This window comes from Henningerozyma blattae, chromosome 2 (assembly GCF_000315915.1).
Source record: "Henningerozyma blattae CBS 6284 chromosome 2, complete genome".
Taxonomy (NCBI): domain Eukaryota; kingdom Fungi; phylum Ascomycota; class Saccharomycetes; order Saccharomycetales; family Saccharomycetaceae; genus Henningerozyma; species Henningerozyma blattae.
In genome coordinates, this window is record NC_020186.1 from 1,985,258 (window position 1) to 2,005,899 (window position 20,642).

General features: G+C 31.5%; 8 protein-coding genes and 3 non-coding genes across 11 annotated transcripts; 5 read left to right on the forward strand and 6 right to left on the reverse strand.

The window, feature by feature from the left end:
• Positions 1-538: 538 nt before the first annotated feature.
• On the reverse strand, positions 539-2,455 carry TBLA0B08310 (sugar porter family MFS transporter; the record flags this gene model as incomplete). The annotated part of the gene is made up of 1 exon (XM_004179117.1): positions 539-2,455. One exon carries the CDS (start codon positions 2,453-2,455, stop codon positions 539-541), a length of 1,917 nt encoding a protein of 638 aa, XP_004179165.1.
• Positions 2,456-3,453: 998 nt separating this feature from the next.
• Positions 3,454-4,353, reverse strand: SEC20 (Sec20p; the record flags this gene model as incomplete). Its single annotated transcript, XM_004179118.1, has 1 exon — positions 3,454-4,353. The coding sequence occupies one exon, from the start codon at positions 4,351-4,353 to the stop codon at positions 3,454-3,456; it is 900 nt and encodes a 299-aa protein (XP_004179166.1).
• Positions 4,354-5,713: 1,360 nt separating this feature from the next.
• On the forward strand, positions 5,714-7,057 carry ERG24 (delta(14)-sterol reductase; the record flags this gene model as incomplete). Its single annotated transcript, XM_004179119.1, has 1 exon — positions 5,714-7,057. The coding sequence occupies one exon, from the start codon at positions 5,714-5,716 to the stop codon at positions 7,055-7,057; it is 1,344 nt and encodes a 447-aa protein (XP_004179167.1).
• A 533-nt stretch (positions 7,058-7,590) lies between these two features.
• TBLA0Btrna13P lies at positions 7,591-7,681 on the reverse strand. Its single transcript is given in 2 exon segments — positions 7,591-7,627; positions 7,645-7,681. It is a non-coding gene; the product is annotated as a tRNA-Pro (tRNA).
• A 701-nt stretch (positions 7,682-8,382) lies between these two features.
• On the forward strand, positions 8,383-8,454 carry TBLA0Btrna11D. Its single transcript has one exon. It is a non-coding gene; the product is annotated as a tRNA-Asp (tRNA).
• A 1,876-nt stretch (positions 8,455-10,330) lies between these two features.
• Positions 10,331-10,918, reverse strand: TBLA0B08340 (uncharacterized protein; the record flags this gene model as incomplete). Its single annotated transcript, XM_004179120.1, has 1 exon — positions 10,331-10,918. The coding sequence occupies one exon, from the start codon at positions 10,916-10,918 to the stop codon at positions 10,331-10,333; it is 588 nt and encodes a 195-aa protein (XP_004179168.1).
• Positions 10,919-13,199: 2,281 nt separating this feature from the next.
• On the forward strand, positions 13,200-13,273 carry TBLA0Btrna12I. The gene has a single exon. It is a non-coding gene; the product is annotated as a tRNA-Ile (tRNA).
• Positions 13,274-14,444: 1,171 nt separating this feature from the next.
• On the forward strand, positions 14,445-15,755 carry TBLA0B08350 (uncharacterized protein; the record flags this gene model as incomplete). The annotated part of the gene is made up of 1 exon (XM_004179121.1): positions 14,445-15,755. One exon carries the CDS (start codon positions 14,445-14,447, stop codon positions 15,753-15,755), a length of 1,311 nt encoding a protein of 436 aa, XP_004179169.1.
• A 402-nt stretch (positions 15,756-16,157) lies between these two features.
• On the reverse strand, positions 16,158-16,601 carry HCH1 (Hch1p; the record flags this gene model as incomplete). Its single annotated transcript, XM_004179122.1, has 1 exon — positions 16,158-16,601. One exon carries the CDS (start codon positions 16,599-16,601, stop codon positions 16,158-16,160), a length of 444 nt encoding a protein of 147 aa, XP_004179170.1.
• A 267-nt stretch (positions 16,602-16,868) lies between these two features.
• POP3 (Pop3p) lies at positions 16,869-17,462 on the reverse strand (the record flags this gene model as incomplete). Its single annotated transcript, XM_004179123.1, has 1 exon — positions 16,869-17,462. One exon carries the CDS (start codon positions 17,460-17,462, stop codon positions 16,869-16,871), a length of 594 nt encoding a protein of 197 aa, XP_004179171.1.
• Positions 17,463-18,531: 1,069 nt separating this feature from the next.
• Positions 18,532-20,622, forward strand: TBLA0B08380 (uncharacterized protein; the record flags this gene model as incomplete). Its single annotated transcript, XM_004179124.1, has 1 exon — positions 18,532-20,622. The coding sequence occupies one exon, from the start codon at positions 18,532-18,534 to the stop codon at positions 20,620-20,622; it is 2,091 nt and encodes a 696-aa protein (XP_004179172.1).
• Between the last annotated feature and the right edge of the window lie 20 nt (positions 20,623-20,642).

The following is a 20,642-nucleotide window of genomic DNA, read 5'->3' on the forward strand; positions in this document are numbered from 1 at the left end:
ATGTTCAAAATTTCTATCAACAATAAATTGTTTCTTTATTTGAATATTTACTTATCTTTCCCCTAAGTTTTTCAAATATTTAATTTATTAGTATGACGTTATAATCACTAGAGGATTACGAGTATATATCACTTGTTGAAAAACGGAATATTGAAATCGATGCAACTTTCCTCCGTATAGTAAAGATAATAACATTTTAAAATAACTTAAAACTAAAATAAAAAAAAAGGAAAATAAAAGGCAAAACAAAAAGAGTGGATAATTAAATGAAAAGTGGTATGTTATAATAAAAAAAATTAATTAAATCTAAAAAAGTTTAAATGAATATAATAAAATACATTAGAATTGAATATGATAAGAGAAAAGAGTATGTATGAGTAGATAGAATTATATATACGAGAAAAAAAATTTGAGACGATTAGACATTAAAAACACTACTCTTTGAGGGGAAAATTTTTTTTGTTCTCTTATTTTTTTGAAGTGAATTGATTAATTAAAGTAATATGAAGTGAAAATTTTAAAAAAAAAGTTAACTTTTTCAAAGCTCAATAACTTCTTGAGTTGGTTCGTATTTCAAAATTGGATCAGTATGTTCCCTTTGTGCAGCTTGTTGCTTTCTTTTCTTGGCCAGGGCTTTTGAAGCTTTAATATTGAACCCATCCTTTAATAGACTTTGAACTTCTTCTAATTCTAAACCTGATAATTCTGGATAACAGAAATAACAGAACCAAGTGGAAACGAAACATAACCCAGCGAAAAAGGCAAAAGTACCTGTCGGAGTAATATTTTGTAACATAGTCAAAAATGTGGATGAAATGACTAAAGAACCGGCCCAATTAGTAGCAGTAGCATAGGAAGTACCCATACCTCTAACATTTTGAGGAAACAATTCAGATTGTTGCCATGGAACAGTACCAATACCTAAGGCATAGAATGCAGCAAACACAATGATGAAAACAATGATGACAATCCCCCAAGATGAGAACCCACCATTTGCTACCGTAGCATCATTACCGGTGAAAGTGATCCCAATGAAATGGAAGGCAATAGAGCACATCACTAATGAAACAGTCATACCTGGTAACCCAATTAATAAGATGACTCTACGACCAATTTTATCGATGCAAAAGAAAGCTACAAGTGTAAAGATGAAATTTGTACCTGAAACAATGATGGAAACTGCAGAAGAATTGGAAAACCCAACAGTTTCAAAGATGGTACCCGAGAAATACATTAAAGAATTCCAACCGGTGAATTGTTGAATGGCTTGTAACCCACAGCCGATAATTAAAGCTCTGAAATTGGATGGGATAGTATGTAAAGCCTTGATGGTATTCCAAATCTTTTCAGGAGTGTTTTTCCCCTCTATCGAGCTATTCAATTCCATCAATTCCTCGACTTTTTGATCAATCAATTCATCAGGAGCATCAGTATAAGATCTACGCAAGACTGCAGCTGCTTTATCCAAATTGCCCTTCATAACGTAATATCTTGGAGTGTCTGGTAAGAATAAGAAACAAGTGAATTGGATAACGGTTGGAATCAAAGAAAGCCCCACAAGGATTCTCCAACCATTATTGACATAGTTGAAACCAGCACCGCAACCATAAGCAATCAATTGACCACCTGTTAGACACAAAGAATTGATAACTGTCAATCTACCACGGATCATCTTTGGAGCAATTTCACTGATGAAAAGAGGAGAGATTAAAGACCCAATACCTACCCCGAACCCCATAATCAATCTACCGGCACACATTTGCCAAAAAGTATGAGAAGAGATTTGTAAAATTGCACCAACAACAAACATGACATTGGAAAACATTAAACATGGTTTTCTACCAAACACATCAGCAGCTGTACCTGCACCGATACTTGTAATCAAAGCCCCGAGAGAAGTAGCAGCAGTGATGTATTCTTTTTCACCGTAGGTCAAGATCTTGTTGTCTAAATCCTTATTGATTGATAAAAGAGCCGAAGAGATATAACCAGTATCATAACCAAACATGAACCCGGAGATAGAAGCCACAAAGGTCAAGATGATGATGAATGGAGAAATCTTTTGGTTGAACGTAATCATAATGGAAGTGTCGTCTTCATCATTAATCGGTTTGATCATGATTCTATCCGACTCCAAACTTTTCTTTGGATCTGTAGCATATTGGAACCCATTGTCGATCGTGCTCTTTCTATGGTGTTGTTCAGCTATAAGCTCGACGACATCGTCATCATCGAATGAACTATGCTTTCTATTGAATTTCAACCTCGACAAAAACTTGGAGCCATGATTTGATGGTTCATGTATTTGAACATCTTCATCTTCTTCAAACATAGCCAAATTGTTGTTGTTGGTATTATGAGGATGATGGCTATACTCTTGAATAGAATCATCATCTATTTCATTTTGATATGTTTCTTCCAAACGTTTGCCCTCATGGTTATAAGGGTCCGACATCTTATTAGATAGATATTCAATATACTAAAATAAAAAAGAGTAAAAAGACGTGGTGAACCAAAAACGTTTAACAAGTAAGTAACGGGATACTAGACTAGTATAGTAATGGAGAGAGGAAAGAATGTACAGAGAATGCTGGGGTGTGATGCAGTAGTAGTATAAAGCAACCTAAAGAAAAAAAAGAAAAACAAAAATAAATGAGAATAAATATAGCCCATTTACATCTACATAAGCCTTAGATTTAAATATCAAGGCTTAAAATTAAAATTCCATAATTTTAGTATTTTTATTTTAAATTTTCATATGTATCGAAAAATAAACATAGAAGCATAGCCCATAGCCAATAAATTGTAGAATGAATGAAAATTGAAAATTGAAAATAGAAATGTCGAAATTTCAAAATGTTGAAAATGGCCCATTCAAGAGTTCGAGCCAAGCTGTTTTGCCGAAATTTCGCCCGCTCGGTGTCTGAGCCAGATCGGGAAATCGGTGCGCCAGTCCCTGCAGGATTTCTCAGAAGGCTTATCGCAGTGCCTGTGCATGTGAAAATCGCCCGATGAGGAAATTGGCGCCAGGGGCGTCGCGTCGCACGGCGTTGCCTTGGCGACGCAAAAGACCGACGCGTCACAAAACGGGAAAACAAAGAGAAGAGAGAAGAGAGAAGAGAGAAGAAAGAAGAAAGAAGAGAGATATAATATTGTCAAGAATAATAGTGGACTCATAGTCAATGTGATGATGGGTTGTTATCAGTCAGTAGATTTATTCTTACAGTTCATCCACTAGTCTGTCCAGAACTGCACTTACTGCACCAGCAAAGCTGGCTGTAGTCACGATTTCTATGCTGGAGTCAATTGTGGACGATATGGAGTCTGACGAAGTTTCAATTATGCTAGCATGCATAGTTTCTGCTAAAGTATCATGCACTGTTGAGATTAGAATATTATGCGCTGAAGCTATAGTGTCATGCATAGCCGTGGGGATTGTTGGAATATTATTCTTCACATGCATGTTGCTGCTGTTTTTTGAACCAGCCCCATTGTCAATAAGATCCCTTTAAAGAATTGGAATAGCATCCATAATGCCAATTTCACAGGTAGCTTGAAGATTCGGCGCCATAATACCCAACTGATGCACATGATTAGAAACGCTAGTGAGAGATAAACATCTCTTTTTTCTTGTTGTGATGCTCTTTCTAACGATTTCACCAATTGGTTTGTTTTTTTGAAAATGGTTTCAAATTGTTGATATTTTTCATTCATGATTGTAATTGAATGGGTCTGGGACCGTAGTTCATCAAGGTTCAAATCACTCTGTAGAATACCGGTCTCCAAGATCTGGTTGCCCCGCATCAAACTATTGGTTAATTTCTTTGTGGTTTTCAACAATTGAGCCTTGGAGGTTTCCGTTTTAGTCTTGGGGAATGCATAAGAATGAACTTCCCGTTCATCAGAGGAAGAGGTCGTGACTTTATCCACTTCAGTTTCAATGGTCTCTCGACGGGTCTTTTTCTTCAATTCTTGTCTTCTGTATTCATTATCATTGACTATTTGTTTCCATTGTTTCTTGAATTCATAGATCCATCCAATCATTTCCAAAATTTCTTCGAGTTCGGCCATCAATTGCTGTTGTGATTCATTATCAAAAATATTCATCTTACTGGTGTTGATCTCTAATTCATCACATACATGACAATCTTCACTATGTTTGATCTTCAACTTTAATCCGCTGTATTTCTTGGATACAAACGCCACTTGATATTCAATTAAACTTTCAATATCAAAGATTTTCCCAACAATATCATTGGAAAGATTCTTTGTATTTTCACTATCGTCAGGGAGTTTAGCGTATTCTTTTAATTGGTTCAATAACTTGCTTTGTAATTGGATAAATGTACTCATTAGCAATGCTTGGTTGTTGTTCTATGTTTTTATGTTGTTGTTTTTTGGTTTGTTTTTTTTGGTTTTTATATTTTTGTTAATACATTCCTTTATATTCGCTTTATTTTTTAGTTTTTTCTTATTTATTCTAATGAGATGGTTGCACTTATTTGATGAGCTAGTCACGTGATATATCGTGTTTATAAAAACATTTATATATATATATATAATTATGTACCTGCATACATACTTGCACTATTTTCCTTGATGCATGTATTTTTTTACACTATTAAAGGAAACCCTATAAATCAGAAATTTATATTTGGCTATAAGACAAAGAAGATCAAACAATGCCAAGAAAAATGTGTGTAGGGTACAGAGAACCCAGTCCGAAAAAAAGGATGGCATGGAAGTTAAAATCATCAAGAAATTATGATAAATAAATAAGATGTCTATTTCGAATAAAACGTATAAATACTAAATGTGATTGTTATTATTAATAGATAATTTTTCTCCCCTAGCTTACATAAGACCAAAGCATACTCTTTGTCTCTTTAAGTGAAGTTTGCATGGTATATTAGTATTTAAGAAATTAGATTTGTTCATTAACATTGCTGGAAGATTCAGTAGAAATTGAGATTATTCTTAAGCAAGTATCCCAAAAATGTGCCGGGATCCATACGCAATACTATTAGCATCAAAAATTTTCCATCAAAGTTTCTTGACTATTGTTGGTGCTAGCTAAAGTTTTGATTAATAGTATCTTCAATTAAGAAGGATATCATCATCAGATGATCCAAATAAAAACCATTAAAACAGATTCATGAACGTCTTTTATAGTTTTACACCAACTGAAAAGGTACCACGAATTAAAAATATTGCCATGGTTACCGCTGAAAGAATTGCTGAAAATGCAAAAATTTAAATTTTTATATGACAAGTAATATGCCAAAGATTAATTTAATATCTGGAAAATTGAATGAATTAATTCATTTTATAATTTGGTTGTATTTTAATTATTTTAATATATTATCTTGGAATTTTTAGCCTAGCAAACAACCACATAACTCTTCTGGTCGCGCACATTCACATTTTATTCAATTTTCTTTGTTTTAATTGCCAAAATACATATTCGTTATAAATCCGAAATTTAAGGTGTCGTTTAGCTTTAATCGTCTTGAAAAATTCTTTATACGAAAAAAAAAGTAATTTCCCTTTAACCATATAATACATTTTCCTTCAAAGATCCGGATATTTAATACATTGAGATAATGATATATTCAACTACTTGAGAATATTGACCTTTTTTTAATATTCTTTTTTTATAAATCAATTCCCTATACTTTCTTAAACACGACAAAAGAAATTCAAAAGAGTATTGATGTCCAAGCAAATAAAAAGTGATTTAGCTAAACTAAATCCGAGAACAGTAACTCCGGATTTTGGTGGGTCAATTGGTGCATTTGGCCTATCAGTGGGGTTACCAATACTAGCCATTGTATTAAATCTACTAATTCGTCAAGATTATCACTTGGATGGCATGTTTTTCCAAAATTTCGACATTAATCAACTAATTATTGGATTTTCTCAATTAATACATCATTTTAAGGAAAATTTTAACCAACTAATAACATTCTATTTGTTATGGTTTACCATTTTAGCAATTTTGGATATTTTATTACCAGGCAAAATGATGGATGGGACTTTAATGAGAGATAATACAAGATTGGTTTATAAGATCAATGGCTTAACAATGACGATTACATTAGCCCTAGTATTAATCTTACGTTGGCAATTAACTGAAGGTCAAATGCCTGAATTCCAATGGTTATATGCTAATCATACTTCTTTATGTATAATTGCTGTATTATGGGCATTCGTAGTGGCTACATTTTGCTATATTTTTTCATTTGTTCCACCTATTTTAGGTTCTAAAGATTATAAATTACTAGCTGTTGGTGGTAATTCAGGTAATGTAATTTCAGATTGGTTCTTAGGTAGAGAATTAAATCCTAGAATTGGTCCACTTGATGTTAAAATGTTCTGTGAATTACGTCCTGGTATGCTACTATGGCTATTGATAGATTTATCATGTCTTCATCACGTTTATTTAGAAAGTGGGAAAATTCATGATGCTTTATTATTGATTACTCTTTTGCAAAGTTGGTATGTGATTGATGGTGTTATTAATGAAGCTGGTGTCATCTCAATGGTGGATATTACTACTGATGGATTCGGTTTCATGTTAGCCTTTGGTGATTTGGCTTTAGTTCCATTTACTTATACTTTACAGGCAAGATATTTAAGTGTTGCCGATTTTGATACAACAACATTAGGCTCGATCAAATGTGGTATTGTAATTTTAATGGCAATGTTTGGTTATTACATTTTCCATGCGTCTAATTACCAAAAAGCGGATTTCAAGGCAGGAAAATTATCACATTTGAAAAGTATATCTACACATACAAACACTAAATTATTATGTGATGGTTGGTGGAAAGTCTCACAACATATTAATTACTTTGGTGATTGGATTATGGCATTTTCTTGGTGTCTAACAACTTGGAATCATTCTTTATTGACTTATTATTACATATTTTATTTTGCTGGTTTGTTAATCCATAGACAAAATAGGGATGAAATTAAATGTAGTAAGAAATATGGTAATGCTTGGAAAACTTATGTTTCAAAAGTACCATATAAAATTGTTCCTTATATATATTAATTAATACGGCACAGTATATACCTTGAATATATCAGTCGATCTTATCCTTTATAATATTAACAAGCTTGAAATTTAACGGTTGGAGTTTCAAAATATAGTATTATTGTTTTGTATATTCGGAGAACAGTTAACTTAAACGCATATTATTCTATTTAAGCTAGTGTTTGCTATATAAAGACTTTCATTTGGAAATATATTAGATCCTATTAAACAGTCGGAAATAATAGAATGAATTTTATATATATTCTTAATATTTTGCAATACTTTATCCAGGTAATGAAGTGTCAGTAAAGAGATTTCGGAAATAAGCTCATCAAGAATAGCAAGAGATATACTTAAACTTCCTGATATATTTTGAAAAATTATATATTTGAATTAAAATATTTTTTTTCTTCTTTTTTTTAATTAAATGACATTGACACACTATAAACTTAAATATGCTTTATTTAAGTACAGTTTTATTTAACAAATTAAATTGAATTCACAGACTGTATAATGATAATCACGTGACTTCAATATTCGATAAAAATAAAGGGGCGAGCTGGGAATTGAACCCAGGGCCTCTCGCAAATTTGAAGATTGAAAATTCCCAAAGCGAGAATCATACCACTAGACCACACGCCCTACTAATTTGTTTTTTATTATATAGTGATCTGGCTAGTATTTTACAGATGACTATAACCATCATTATTCTTATAACTATAACTTGCTTATCTTATTCTGTGTAATTCTATATTGATGTCTCATGGGCATCGCTTTATATACAAGCGAGTTTACGCGTCGCAACATGTTGACGCGAACGTCTCTGATTTAGTTAGAGCTTGTATGCTCCTAACCCTTGACACAGTGTACTGACAGTATCACTATGTCACATTTTTCTAATTTTTAAGTAGAAATTAAAAATAACTGAAGTTATTGAAAAATTTATATGCTGGAATATGATTATATCATTTTCTATTAAGTGGTAAAAGACTTTTATCACGTGACTTATTGTTTAAAATGTGTTTTTTCTTTTTATATCGAAAAACACTATTTAAGAAATATATTCATTTTAGTTATAGTATTTACTATATATGTCTAAATAAAGTAATCGTCTTTACATCTTAAACACTGTATAACAATGTCTAACTCTCTTGAATCCCAGTATGGCAGCGCCACGCCTAGTTCTGATCTAGAGGAACCACAGTGATAAAAAGTCTTTTACCACTTAATAGAAAATGATATAATCATATTCCAGCAGTTATGTGTCAATTTATCTTGGCCAGCTTGTTTTTGGAGGTGTTGTATTCATGGGATCCAGATGTCTGAAAAAGCGAGAAAATCAATCCCCGATAGTTTAATGGTTAGAATGGGCGCTTGTCGCGTGCCAGATCGGGGTTCAATTCCCCGTCGAGGAGATTTACTTTTTTTCCCACTGTCACGTAGTGTGAGCTACGTTAGTCACGTGTATAAGTCAGGATCAGTGATAACGGAATGAACATGTAGATTAACAAGTAAGTGAATCATGAACATAAATTCTATTTAAGAATCTAAAGCTAAAAGGAATAAACTAGAGGGTTAAAGTAGAACAAAGAAGTAAGAACCAGAAAACAAAAAGAACGAAATATAAAAGATGGAAGTGTATAGTGAACAAATCGGAACGTAATAATAATAATATATACCTTACATAGTCCCAGGTATATAGTTGTATAGTTTAATAAACAGTTGGTATTAAACTGGCAGCCAAAAAAAGATATACTACTGGGAGTAGCAAAGCTTAAAATTGTTACACCCACAAGAATTTTTTTTTATCCGGGGTGTCGGGGTGTACCTTTTCCAATGTCCATTGCAGATCTAATTCTTGCTATACAGATGTAAATGTTATCCGGTTTTCAGCTTGATTTGCATGGGTATACATACCTGATAAAGTCGTGTCCTTTTGCAACCTCGAAATAATTATAAAAATAACCTTATTATTTACCGGCGCATTCGACTTACTGAACAGAGTAGATAATATAAAGTATAGAGAGGATCTTGCTGGAAAATAATTATATTATTAATTATTTTCCAGCACACTCCCATAAAAAAAACTTTTTGTCTAGCAACCTGACCATACGCCAAAGCTGCATCTTTCTCAATCCTCTCTCAATATCCACAAGGTTGGTCAATGGAAGTAAGTTTTCTGGAGTAACAGTTAACTTTTCTTCAAATTTCTTCAACTTTAAATCGGAATATTCATCATTAAATTTTTCATTATATGACTTCATGCTTAATGTTATTATTCCTTTGTTCATTTCATAGAATAAATCAATTCCTAAGATATCTGTTTCTAGTATACCACGTTCATTCATAATCCCAATAACTTTTAATTCAAATGTGTTCTTCAACATTGCTATTATATCATTTAGATTTTCTTCTGTTTCTGCGGCTAAAACACAATCATCCACATACGCTGCTATAAGTTTATTGCCATCCGAAGATACAAACAATCCTGGAGCAAACTCCGTATCAAAAGAATATCATGAGAATTCATAAATTCTCTTAATGTTTCATTCCAATTCTTTGGACTTTGCTTCAGACCATAAAGTGCTTTTTTTTTTCTAAAGGCGTATACACCCTCTTCTCTAAAGTTGCATATAAAAATGCATGACTGATGTCTGCAGTACGCATTCATAATATCTTATTATTAGCAATAGCATCTCTATAATACAATGCTCTAACTCTATTTTGCCAGTCTATCTGTGGTAATATTCTGCTAACTCTTCTTAATCGAGCAGTATGAATATTAGAAGGGATTACAGGATCTGATTTTCTCTCTTGTAGATATGTTGGTATTCTAGGATTATTTGTCTTTTTAAAGTGTTCATTTATGATTTGGTCTGACTAAAGATTACAACTTTTTCTTTTGAAATGCAAATCTGGATGAAGCAAATATCATTTTGCAATTTAATATGAGAGTCATTATTAGTTACTTCGACGTCTTCTATTGATCTTTTTTTCATAGGAGACTTAACATTAACTGTTGCTGAAATGTTATCATTGTCATTATCTATTATCCCATCAATGGTTTCCTCAGAATTATTAGAGTTATTATCTAAATTAGTTGATACAACTGATACTGTCTGTTCATTAGTTAATCTATTATCAGTTGAATTAGTTGTATCATTATTAGAGGTTGATACTATATTTGATCTATCTGCATCAGATAAATTATCGTTAATTGTATCTTCATCATATCTATATTCTAATTCTTCTGGAGCTATAGCATCACTTCTGTTAGATTTTACATTTTTGCTATCTTGTTGTTTTCTTAACTTCAGATATCAATTGAGAGTCTTTCTTAGTCAATTCATTGCTATTTACATCATCAATTGCCAAATTATAATTTTTATCACCTTTAGACAAATTACTTACCGTTTCTATATTGTCAGAAGAAGTATTGGTATTATTATCTGTTGTTAAACTCTGATCATTAACTTCAATATCAGGTTTATTCTCATTACCATTTTCAATAATATTAATACGATCTTCTGTGTCATTTATATTAGTATCACTGTCAATGGCAGTATCACTATCAATCTCAGTATCACTATTAATAGGATTAATACTTTCATTCTGACTATTATTAATATTATCATTTTTATCTTTAATATTAACATCTAAATTATTTTCAATACTACTATCATTCATATTACTGTCACTCATACTAAAATCATGTGCATTAGGTTGTTTTAATATTTCATCTAAATTTAGAGTGTCAATCAACTGAGGATTAATATCAGAAGGAATACAACCATCTTCTGACACAATGACCTCTTTGTCAACACCCTCCTGAAGTTCATTTAATAAATCGTGTGAAACTAATTTATCATCTAGCATCATATTAGAAATACCTTCCGTGTCAATTTCATAATCTTTCTCAGGAAATGCTTCATGTATAGTTTTTTTGTCAATTTCTGTATTTTGATTAGAGCCAATTTTAGATGAAACATTAGCTTTAAATCTTGCAATAATTGTTTCTTCAGGATCACTTTTCTGTTGCCAATTAACAGAATAAGCTGGAATTTTGAAATTTGTTGTTGAAATTATTCTATTTTCCTTGGGAATATAAAAAAAATATCCAAAACTTTGTGGATCCTTTGGTAGAACTACCGCCTGCAAAGTGGGTGCTGTAGTTTTTTTACTGCTGTGATTCCATACTGTAGCCGGAGCACCAAATGGTAAGAAATTACGTAGTATTATTTTAACAGGTAATTCTGATATCACATTTAATGGTGCATCTTTAGTATTCTTATTATATGTACAGTTTCTCACTTCCGCAGATGCCTTAACTGCATAGTGCCAAAATTTAAGTGGTAATTTAGCTTGTAACAGCAATGTTCTAGTATCTGTTATAATTGTTCGAATTGTTCTTTCTACTCTAGCATTAGCCGAGTGATTTTGAGTTGAGGTAAATCTTAATTGAATTCCCTTTTTATCAGCTAATTGTTTTAAATTATTATTGGTAAACTCAGATCCTCTGTCTGTAATATATTCTTATATTTTTCTTCCAAATTGCGTTTCAATAAATCTTATATTTTTATCAATTTGGTCTACAATTTCATCATCAGTTTTGTGAATGTGAGTTGTACATATAACATATCTTGAAACACTATCAACCATTAGTATCATAAACCTAGGTGTTCCTGATGGAACTTTGTTAACTGGACCAAACAAATCCATACTCTAAGACAAACCTGGTGTCTTTAGCATTGTATAATTATTCATTGAATTTGTACAATGAAAATGTTTAGTCATTTTTTCCAGCTACACAAATTTCACACTATGTATCAGTTCCACCATTCTTTTCAAATATAACTTCAACAGCATCAAATTATTTTTAATTGATTTTTGAATGGCAATACTAGGTAGGTGATTTAAACGTAAATGTGCTTCAAGCAATGAAATTTTAGGTGATTTTATCATCCTAAGTTTCTTATTATTTTACTTTTTGTTTTAAATATCAATAATTTTATTTGTTTTAACCCATATTGTATCATCGATAATTTTAGTAGGTATTTTATAATTTTCAGCAATCATATGTTGATAATTTCCAGATTCAAAACCATAACCTGCTATTTCCCATAGTTTAAATGCAGGTAAAACTGTTGCATCCTCTTTTGGGGCAAAATATGTAAATAAATATAAACTCTCATTATTATTTCCACGAATAGGAAGAAAATCATATCCTTCAAATTGTATTGGTTTGTCATTGTCATAATTTCCTACTTCATAGTATTTTGGACCTGGATTATCATCAGATAATTGAATATAATCTATTAATAATTCCTTAAATGTAGTCATATTAATACCAGATGAGATGCTGTATCAATAACTACAAAATTGCAAGTTATATCATTGGATTGTATGTATCTTACAACATTACCGTTTCCGACATTGTCTTGTACATCCTTAACGGCTTTAGAGCTACTATTACTTGATGTTTTATTTTTATGTTCTAATACACTTTCCCTATTAGAACCACTAGATTTTATAGTTTTGTTATGAGAATTATCCTTTTCTGTGATGTCATTTTCTTGTAAACTACTTAATAATTCTTTGTAGGACTTTTTCCTATCTTCAAAGAATTTAATAGTTTTTTCTATTTCTTCACTTGCTTTAACAGCCTCTTTAATATTTAACTCTTTCTCATCGAGGATTTTTGACTGCTTTTCATAATTCATTTGAATCCTATCATCTATCATTTCTAAATTTCTTTTGACAGACTTTATTGCCTCTAAATCAGAACTAGGCAGCGCTACCATACTGGAATTGAAGAGAGTCTGACATTATTTAATAATGTATTTTGATGTAATTTTGGATTACTTCTTTTACATACTCTATAAACATGTGTATTTATTTACGAAATATGCTCTTTATATAGTAAGCTAAAACAAGCTCCATTGATAAATGTTCTTTAACTCTGAACATTTCCCTTATTTAACTAATACCTTAATTATAATCCAAAAAACAGGCATGTGACAATTAAACACTTGATAAAAATGTCTTTTTACAAAATAATTAGAAAATAATTATATTATTTTTTAGCATATTCCAGCAAATTTTAATTCGTATGTCCATCCTACATAGTGATGAAGATTTAAGGAAAATTTCGAAAATTCCTGGTTCCTTGGCCCAGTTGGTTAAGGCATCGTGCTAATAACGCGGGGATCAGCGGTTCGATCCCGCTAGGAACCATTTTTTCAAGAAATATTTGTTGTCACGTGATACTAATTATATTTTGCCGCCAGCTAAGAAATTAAAAAAAAATAAACAGTTGAAAAAATATAAATATATATATATATATATATAATTCTGACCAGCGGTCAAACTGTTCAAAATATTGTTACTCATAGTTTAAATCTTAGTTAAGTAATCTGTTTGAATAATTATTGTATTATTATTATAAAAAATCTCCTTCTTTCTTTCGAAGGGGAATATATAATATATACAGGATATACAATGAACAGTTATTAACTTTTGGGATATTTTCGTGGTAATTTATACTCCAAAAAATGGATAGATTCACCATCAACGAATTGGTGGTCTGATGTTAAAATGGAATCTATCACATCCTAATGCCTCCTTAATATTACTACCTGGGTGTTTTTAGTAGTAAGGCTGCGTATGCTTAATGCATGTTGGATTATTCTTTTTTATTAAGTTGTTATTAGTTGTTGTATAAAGCCACAATTACGACTAAATTCACGCTTCATTAGCTATTAACACAAACCCACGACTTATGACACATAATACCATGGCTCTGACAAATTTATATATTGACTATATCACCAATTATTCGTTAACTCCGCAGAATACATCCTAGGATATATATATTTGGCATTTTCTAAAATAATTTGATTTTCTATATTTTCTATATCGTACTATATAGGTACTAACCATAAAAATTGATAAATATCATTCTTCAAGTGATTCAAATTTCCCTTCATTATATTAAAAAAAAAATCAACAAATAATAATTGAATTGTTTGTTGAGTGTGAAATAGTATATACTAAGTGATATTCTTTGTACAATCTGCATTTCTCAGAATATAAAAATACAACGCGTTTTTATATACTTCTGTAGTTTTATATACGTATTTAGCTCAAGGAGGAGGACAATTATAAGAACAGTTAATACCATAAAGATCAGACAGATATAAGGTTTAAGTAAGCAAGCTTTGCTGTTAAAATCATGATTTTGGCGTATTTTTGAGGTCGAAAGACTGACATTATGAAAAAATATATCTTCATTAACGTTTAGGTATATTTTTAGGTTCATAAGCTCCTCCAGTGAAAACAAAGTCTTGGGTGGATAGGACCCTATTAGTTATATTAGCTGAATATTAACCATCCATCAGATAAGAGGATGTATACGCCACTAAAGAAAGCTCTTTATGGCTTGAAGCAAAGTCCAAAAAATTGGAATGAAACATTAAGAGAATTTATGAATTCTCATGATTTTTATGATACGGAGTTTGCTCCAGGATTGTTTGTATCTTCGGATGGCAATAAACGTATAGCAGCGTATGTGGATGATTGTGTTTTAGCCGCAGATACTGAAGAAGATCTGGATGAGATAATAGAAATGTTTAAGAATACATTTGAAATAAAAGCTATTGTAATAATGAATGAAGAAAAACAATTAGAAACAGATATTTTAGGTATAGACTTGAAATATGACTTGAATAAAGGAATAATTACATTGAGTATGAAATCATACATTGACAAATTTAATAATGATTTTCCACTACTAAAACTGAAAGAATATGAGAATAACTTAACAACAGAACAAAAGAAAGATTTAACACCTCACTTTAGTGAATATAATTTAAATCCAAATGAAGATACACTTCTAATGAATAAGACTGAATACAAAGAGAAGGTTAAGTATATACAAAAATCTATTGGAATGCCAAACTACTTAAGAACAAGAGGTAGGCTGGATCTGGAATTTGCAGTTAGCAAGATTGCCAGATTTGCATTTTATGCACATGCTAAAGTAATTAAAGCTGTTGATAGATTAATTAAATATACTTATGTGAAAAGAGATCTGAATGTAGTAATTAAAAGAGAAAAGAAACAGCCTGATGAGATCACAGTAATCACTGATGCTTCATTAGGATCAGAGTATGATGTAAAATCAAGAATTGGTGGTATAATATGGTTTGGAAACACATTTATGTTTGGGTTTTTTAAAAAAAAATCATCAATTGTTTGTGACTCTTCGGCAGAATGTGAATTAGATGCTCTAAACAAAGGTGAAAAACTAACTCTACATTTAAAGTTCAAGTTAGAAAAATTATTTAAGAAAAATTTTAAAATTAATATTATTACGGATTCTAAACCTGTACTAGAATGGCTTAAAAAAACATATATTGGAGGTAGAACAAAGTTCCTTGGAATCAGAATTGGTCGTTTAAAAGAAAGACTAAAGGACAAGTCCAACTTTCTAAGAAAAATTGATGGATTGGAGAATGTAGCCGATCCATTAACAAAACAAGTCAGCTCAACTGATTTCAAGAACCTAAGTAAAATCATGGAAGGTAACATTACTCCACAAAACTTACTACCGTTGACCAACCTTGTGGAGACTGAAGAGGAGTTCGCAAGATGTAAGGATCGTGTATGTTCAGGTAGAATGATAAAAAGTTTATTAAGAGGGTGTGCTGGAATATGATTATATCATTTTCTATTAAGTGGTAAAAGACTTTTTATCACGTGACTTATTGTTTAAAATGCGTTTTTCTTTTTATATCGAAAAACACTATTTAAGAAATATATTCATTTTAGCTATAGTATTTACCATATATGTTTAAGTAAAGTAATCGTCTTTACATTTTAAACACTCAATAACAATGTCTAACTCTCTTGAATCCCAGTAATTGTTAAGATACATATCTATCTAACTATATAAATTTAATACTCTTTTTTACTTTAAGCATTATATTTATATCTCATTATTAGCTGTTGAAATAAATAAACGAATACTCATAAAACAGTTATGCTAAAATGCAACTTCTCAACATGCCCTTTAAAAATCCACCCTCAGGGTTCTTATTTTATTTATTTCAAGTGTTTTTTAATCCATTCTTAAATATTTAGAATGTTCAGCCAATAAATCATCTTGATATTCCAATAAAACTTTTCTAAAGGCTGGAAGAAAATCGGCTACAACAACTGGCTCAAATTCTTTGTCAAAGCCAGTAGTACTGACTTCAAAATCTTCATCATCATGCATAAATTCGGGAATTTTAATATTACCAGTTGATTGTTCCTTGAGATCTTTATCCAATATGACCAAATCCATATCTAAATGTAAATCAAAGTAACAAATTGGTTTTCCCTTTCTTTGAGATACGTTAGAATCTCCTGAAACATTTGTAACTTTGGTAATTTTCACAATTGATTTACCATCTTTAGAATTAATTTGGTAATCGATAAATTTCGTATTCAAATATTCTTTTGTCCATGGTAAAGTATTTTTATCAACCCAGTGCCAGTTGTTTGGATTTAGGACAGCCATGTTTTCTAAGGATTAGGTAGAAGGAGGGGATTTTATGTTGTTGTTTTTTGGAATGTATTGTTAGATGATTGAGGTAATAAATCTATATTACTACTACAATAGATTTAAATGATATAATTTGATAAAAAATAAACTTTTCTTACATTATATTATTATATTTGAAATTTCTCAGATTTCATTCATTATTTAAGACGGTTTAACCGAGAAAAAAAAAGAAATGCCGGAATTAAAAAGAACAATATAGAAAAATTCCATTTTTCACGTGAATTAAGATTTTGATGACTTGAAGAGTTTCACTTTAGCTTCCTTATATACTGGATTTAGCCATGGGAAACTTAATGGCTCGACGTTTGTATCCAATTTTGTAACAAAGGATTTATTTAATTGTGGTGTATCAAATAGTAGAAGTAAACCATCTGAATATTGTGCAATATAATCATTCGCTTTTAAATACCCTAATGCTTCAGACATAACTGAAAAAGATCCCTTCGGTAGCTGAACCACAGTAACATTTTTTTGGAAGCATAATAGTGGCAATTGTTGTAAAAGTACTTTTGAGATCCCTGGGTCCCTATTGCAAACAAATAAATAGGCTTTACTACTTGAATCGAGTTCGGTTATTTGTGCTATAACATTGTTAAACCCAGAATATATTTTAAAGGGCCACTCAGACTGATCTATATTTGCTAATAGCTTGCATTTATTTAGGACGTTTACCTGCAGCAAATTCCATATTAAAGCTTGATCATTTACACGGGGAAATAGATTACTTTCATTAGTGTACGGATTGTCTAGAACTGGTCTATAAACGTTCTTTTTTGATGAAATTTTTTTGTCAAGAGACTTTAGAGAATTAGACATGCTTTAATGTTTTGTTATATATATGAATAATATCTTAAAACTGTACTCATTTATTTCTTATCACTTGTTCTAGCATATAGTAGTTACTTCTAGCTTTTCCTCATCACCTAATTTTTTTTTTCTTTCTTAAATTTCAACTTTTTCAAACAATGTAAATGCGATGCGATACGAGCAATTCTCAAAAAGATCGAGAATTTGAAAAATTTACAGATCTTCTAAATTAGGAAATTGTGATCACGTGCAAGAAATCCCCAAAGGGTCTTTTTTCTTTTTATTTTTTACAATCCTCCTCGCCTAAAATGTTGATATTGACGTGTAATGTGGATTCATTAGAAAGGTTCCTTTATACTACAATTCAGTAATAAATGCCTACATAGAGTAGGTAAGGTTACTTAAAATGATAGTTTAAGGGATGTTCCATCAAGATGCCACAGAAAAGGTTCTAATGTAAATAGTGGTGCCTTAGAGTAGCGCCAGTGAGCGCGATTTTTCGCGTTTGACCCATTTCGGCCGCGTCATATGTTAGGCTTCAATGACCCAGAAGGGTTTGAAATTCGTTTTAAAAGATACAAGGTTTTCTATAGGTTCCTACTCTTACTATTATTATGCTAGCTGCTCTGACTTGCATTAAGACTAAAAATTTCTATAGGTTCGATCAGTTAGTTATTTTTAAACTAGTCCTCGACAAGTTCAGTTGGCAGCCTTTAAAGTTCTATCGTTAATAAAAAAAAGTATTACTGTCATATATTGAACTAGCTTGAGATCTATCGAGATCACTGTCGAGATTAGAAGCTTACAACACCAAACCTCAAGACAGTTGCAATTATATCTGAGACTGAAAAACACAATTGAACAAGGTGTGTTTGTTAAGGATTTAGTCTTGCTCGAGGATATATATATACTTTCACAGAATAAACACTGGAAAGTGAAAAAAAAAGAAAGGAAAGGGAGGAGCTACTGGCAATTCTCTACTAATTACCATCAATATAATCAATTAATTCAATTTGGGACTTAAACATTGTTGCTGTAATAAGCAACAATACGCTTTAAGCTATTCATAGTCAATATAATGTTTTTTATTTCTCTTCTCATATTTTGTCTTTCAATAACGGCATCTGCTCAATTCACATATTTAGGATGTTACGATCCTTCTAGTCTTTCTTTAACTTCAAAGGGCTCCTACATCTACCAGACTCAATCATACTGTGAAACACAATGTGCAGGGTTTGCCGTTGTAGCCTTATTAAATGGTAACGAATGTTATTGTGGTGGTGCTGATGTAGCAAAACAACTAGAGTCCATGAATCCGAACCCTTCACAGTGTACCATCAACTGTGTTGGTTGGCCATATTCAACATGTGGTGGTTCTTCTTATATGGATATCTATATTGATAAAAGTCAAGAAAACTCCAATTCTCAATCAAACACAGCAGCAGACACTTCTGTTAACAATGCAAATACACAATTCACCACATTATCATCACAAACATTGGAAATGTTAACATATAGAACTAGTGTTACCAGTACTTCAATAAGTACAAGTCCAATAGAGACTTCCACAACCTCACTGCCGTTACCACCTATAACTTCAACTTCATCTTTTAAAACAATGAGTTCAAATACTTTAACATCATCTACCTCAAGTACAATTTTCACTATTACTACCTCATCAACTTCAGCAACAACATCTAGTTCTTCGTCTTCGACGTTAGTTCTATTACAAATCACTTCGGACCCCTTATTACCATCATCCTCTTCCGTCACATCTACATGGGTTACCAGTACTTCCACACCGGTTACCAGTACTATCATAACATCATCTTCTCCTAGTTCCTCAACATCCATAATTACAACATCTACGCCGATTATCAGTTCAATAGTTACCTCATCTACCCCTGTATTTTCTTCTAGTAGTGTTGCACCTTCATCTACATCTATTACCACTATATCAACTATTTCTACATTAACATTATCTAACAAGATACAGACTTCATCTACACCATTATCATCAACGATCGTTGTAGCTCCACATCATGCAAGTACAGTTACTAAGATATCAGAAATTCAGATTACTACTCAAATTGTTTCCACATCGATTGTAACACAAGGGAATAATCATTCACAAGTTGTTTATGTTACTACAACTGCTGTTTTAACTACTTCTACTGCATATTCTACATTATTACCAAACAGGAAGAATAATAATAATTCAAAAGGTTCAGCATTAGGTGGTGGTGCTATAGCAGGTATTGTTATCGGTGTTATTGTTGGTACTGCAATTATTATTGGCATAATTGTTTATTTCTTCTATTGGAGACATTGTTCTGAAAGACAGATAATTGATCTTGAAGAGACTAAACAATATCAGCCATATTCATTTGGCGATGTTGACGCTAATCCTACTCCACAATTAATTAAATCTCAAACTTTGCCCGGTGTCTGGAATCTAAGTAAAGGTATACCCACAAGAAATAACACAAGTGGAAATAAAACATTGAGATCTAAGCCTAGTGCTGGGTCACTATTACCATCTTTCATGAACAACTCGCACTCACACTCACAATCTAAGGGTAATATTTCTATAATCGCATCACCAGTATCAAGTAAGATACCTAGAGAAAACCTATCATATCCTTCATCTACTAATGGAACCCTTGCCTCTGAGTTATATTCTGATAATCCACAAATGCATATTAGTTACCAAGATCAAGATTTCAAACCAATTAATCATCATATTCACATGATGAAGAAGAACCATTACCCATCAACAGTATACGAAGAACCACCATCTATTTATAATGGATCTGTAAATTCAGAAAGATACAGTGCTACATCTATCCCAGATATGATGAATAACAAGCTAGGGCATGGACCATTACATATTGTGAATCCAGATGGAGATAATTATAGCAATAGTGAAAATAACAAAGGCAATGGCAATCATAAATACAACTATATGGTGAATACTCATAATCTAAATTATGATGACGCTGCTGATGATTATGAGACTAATACCACTCGACCACTTGATGGAGACAATGAAGACGAGAATGCAAATGAGAAGATTTCTTTGACAGATATATTTGCTGATAACTACAATAGATTATCAACTGGAAGTTCATCTGATTCTATTGAATTTGAATTTACTGAAAAGGATTAGTTGCATATTTTATTTTAAAA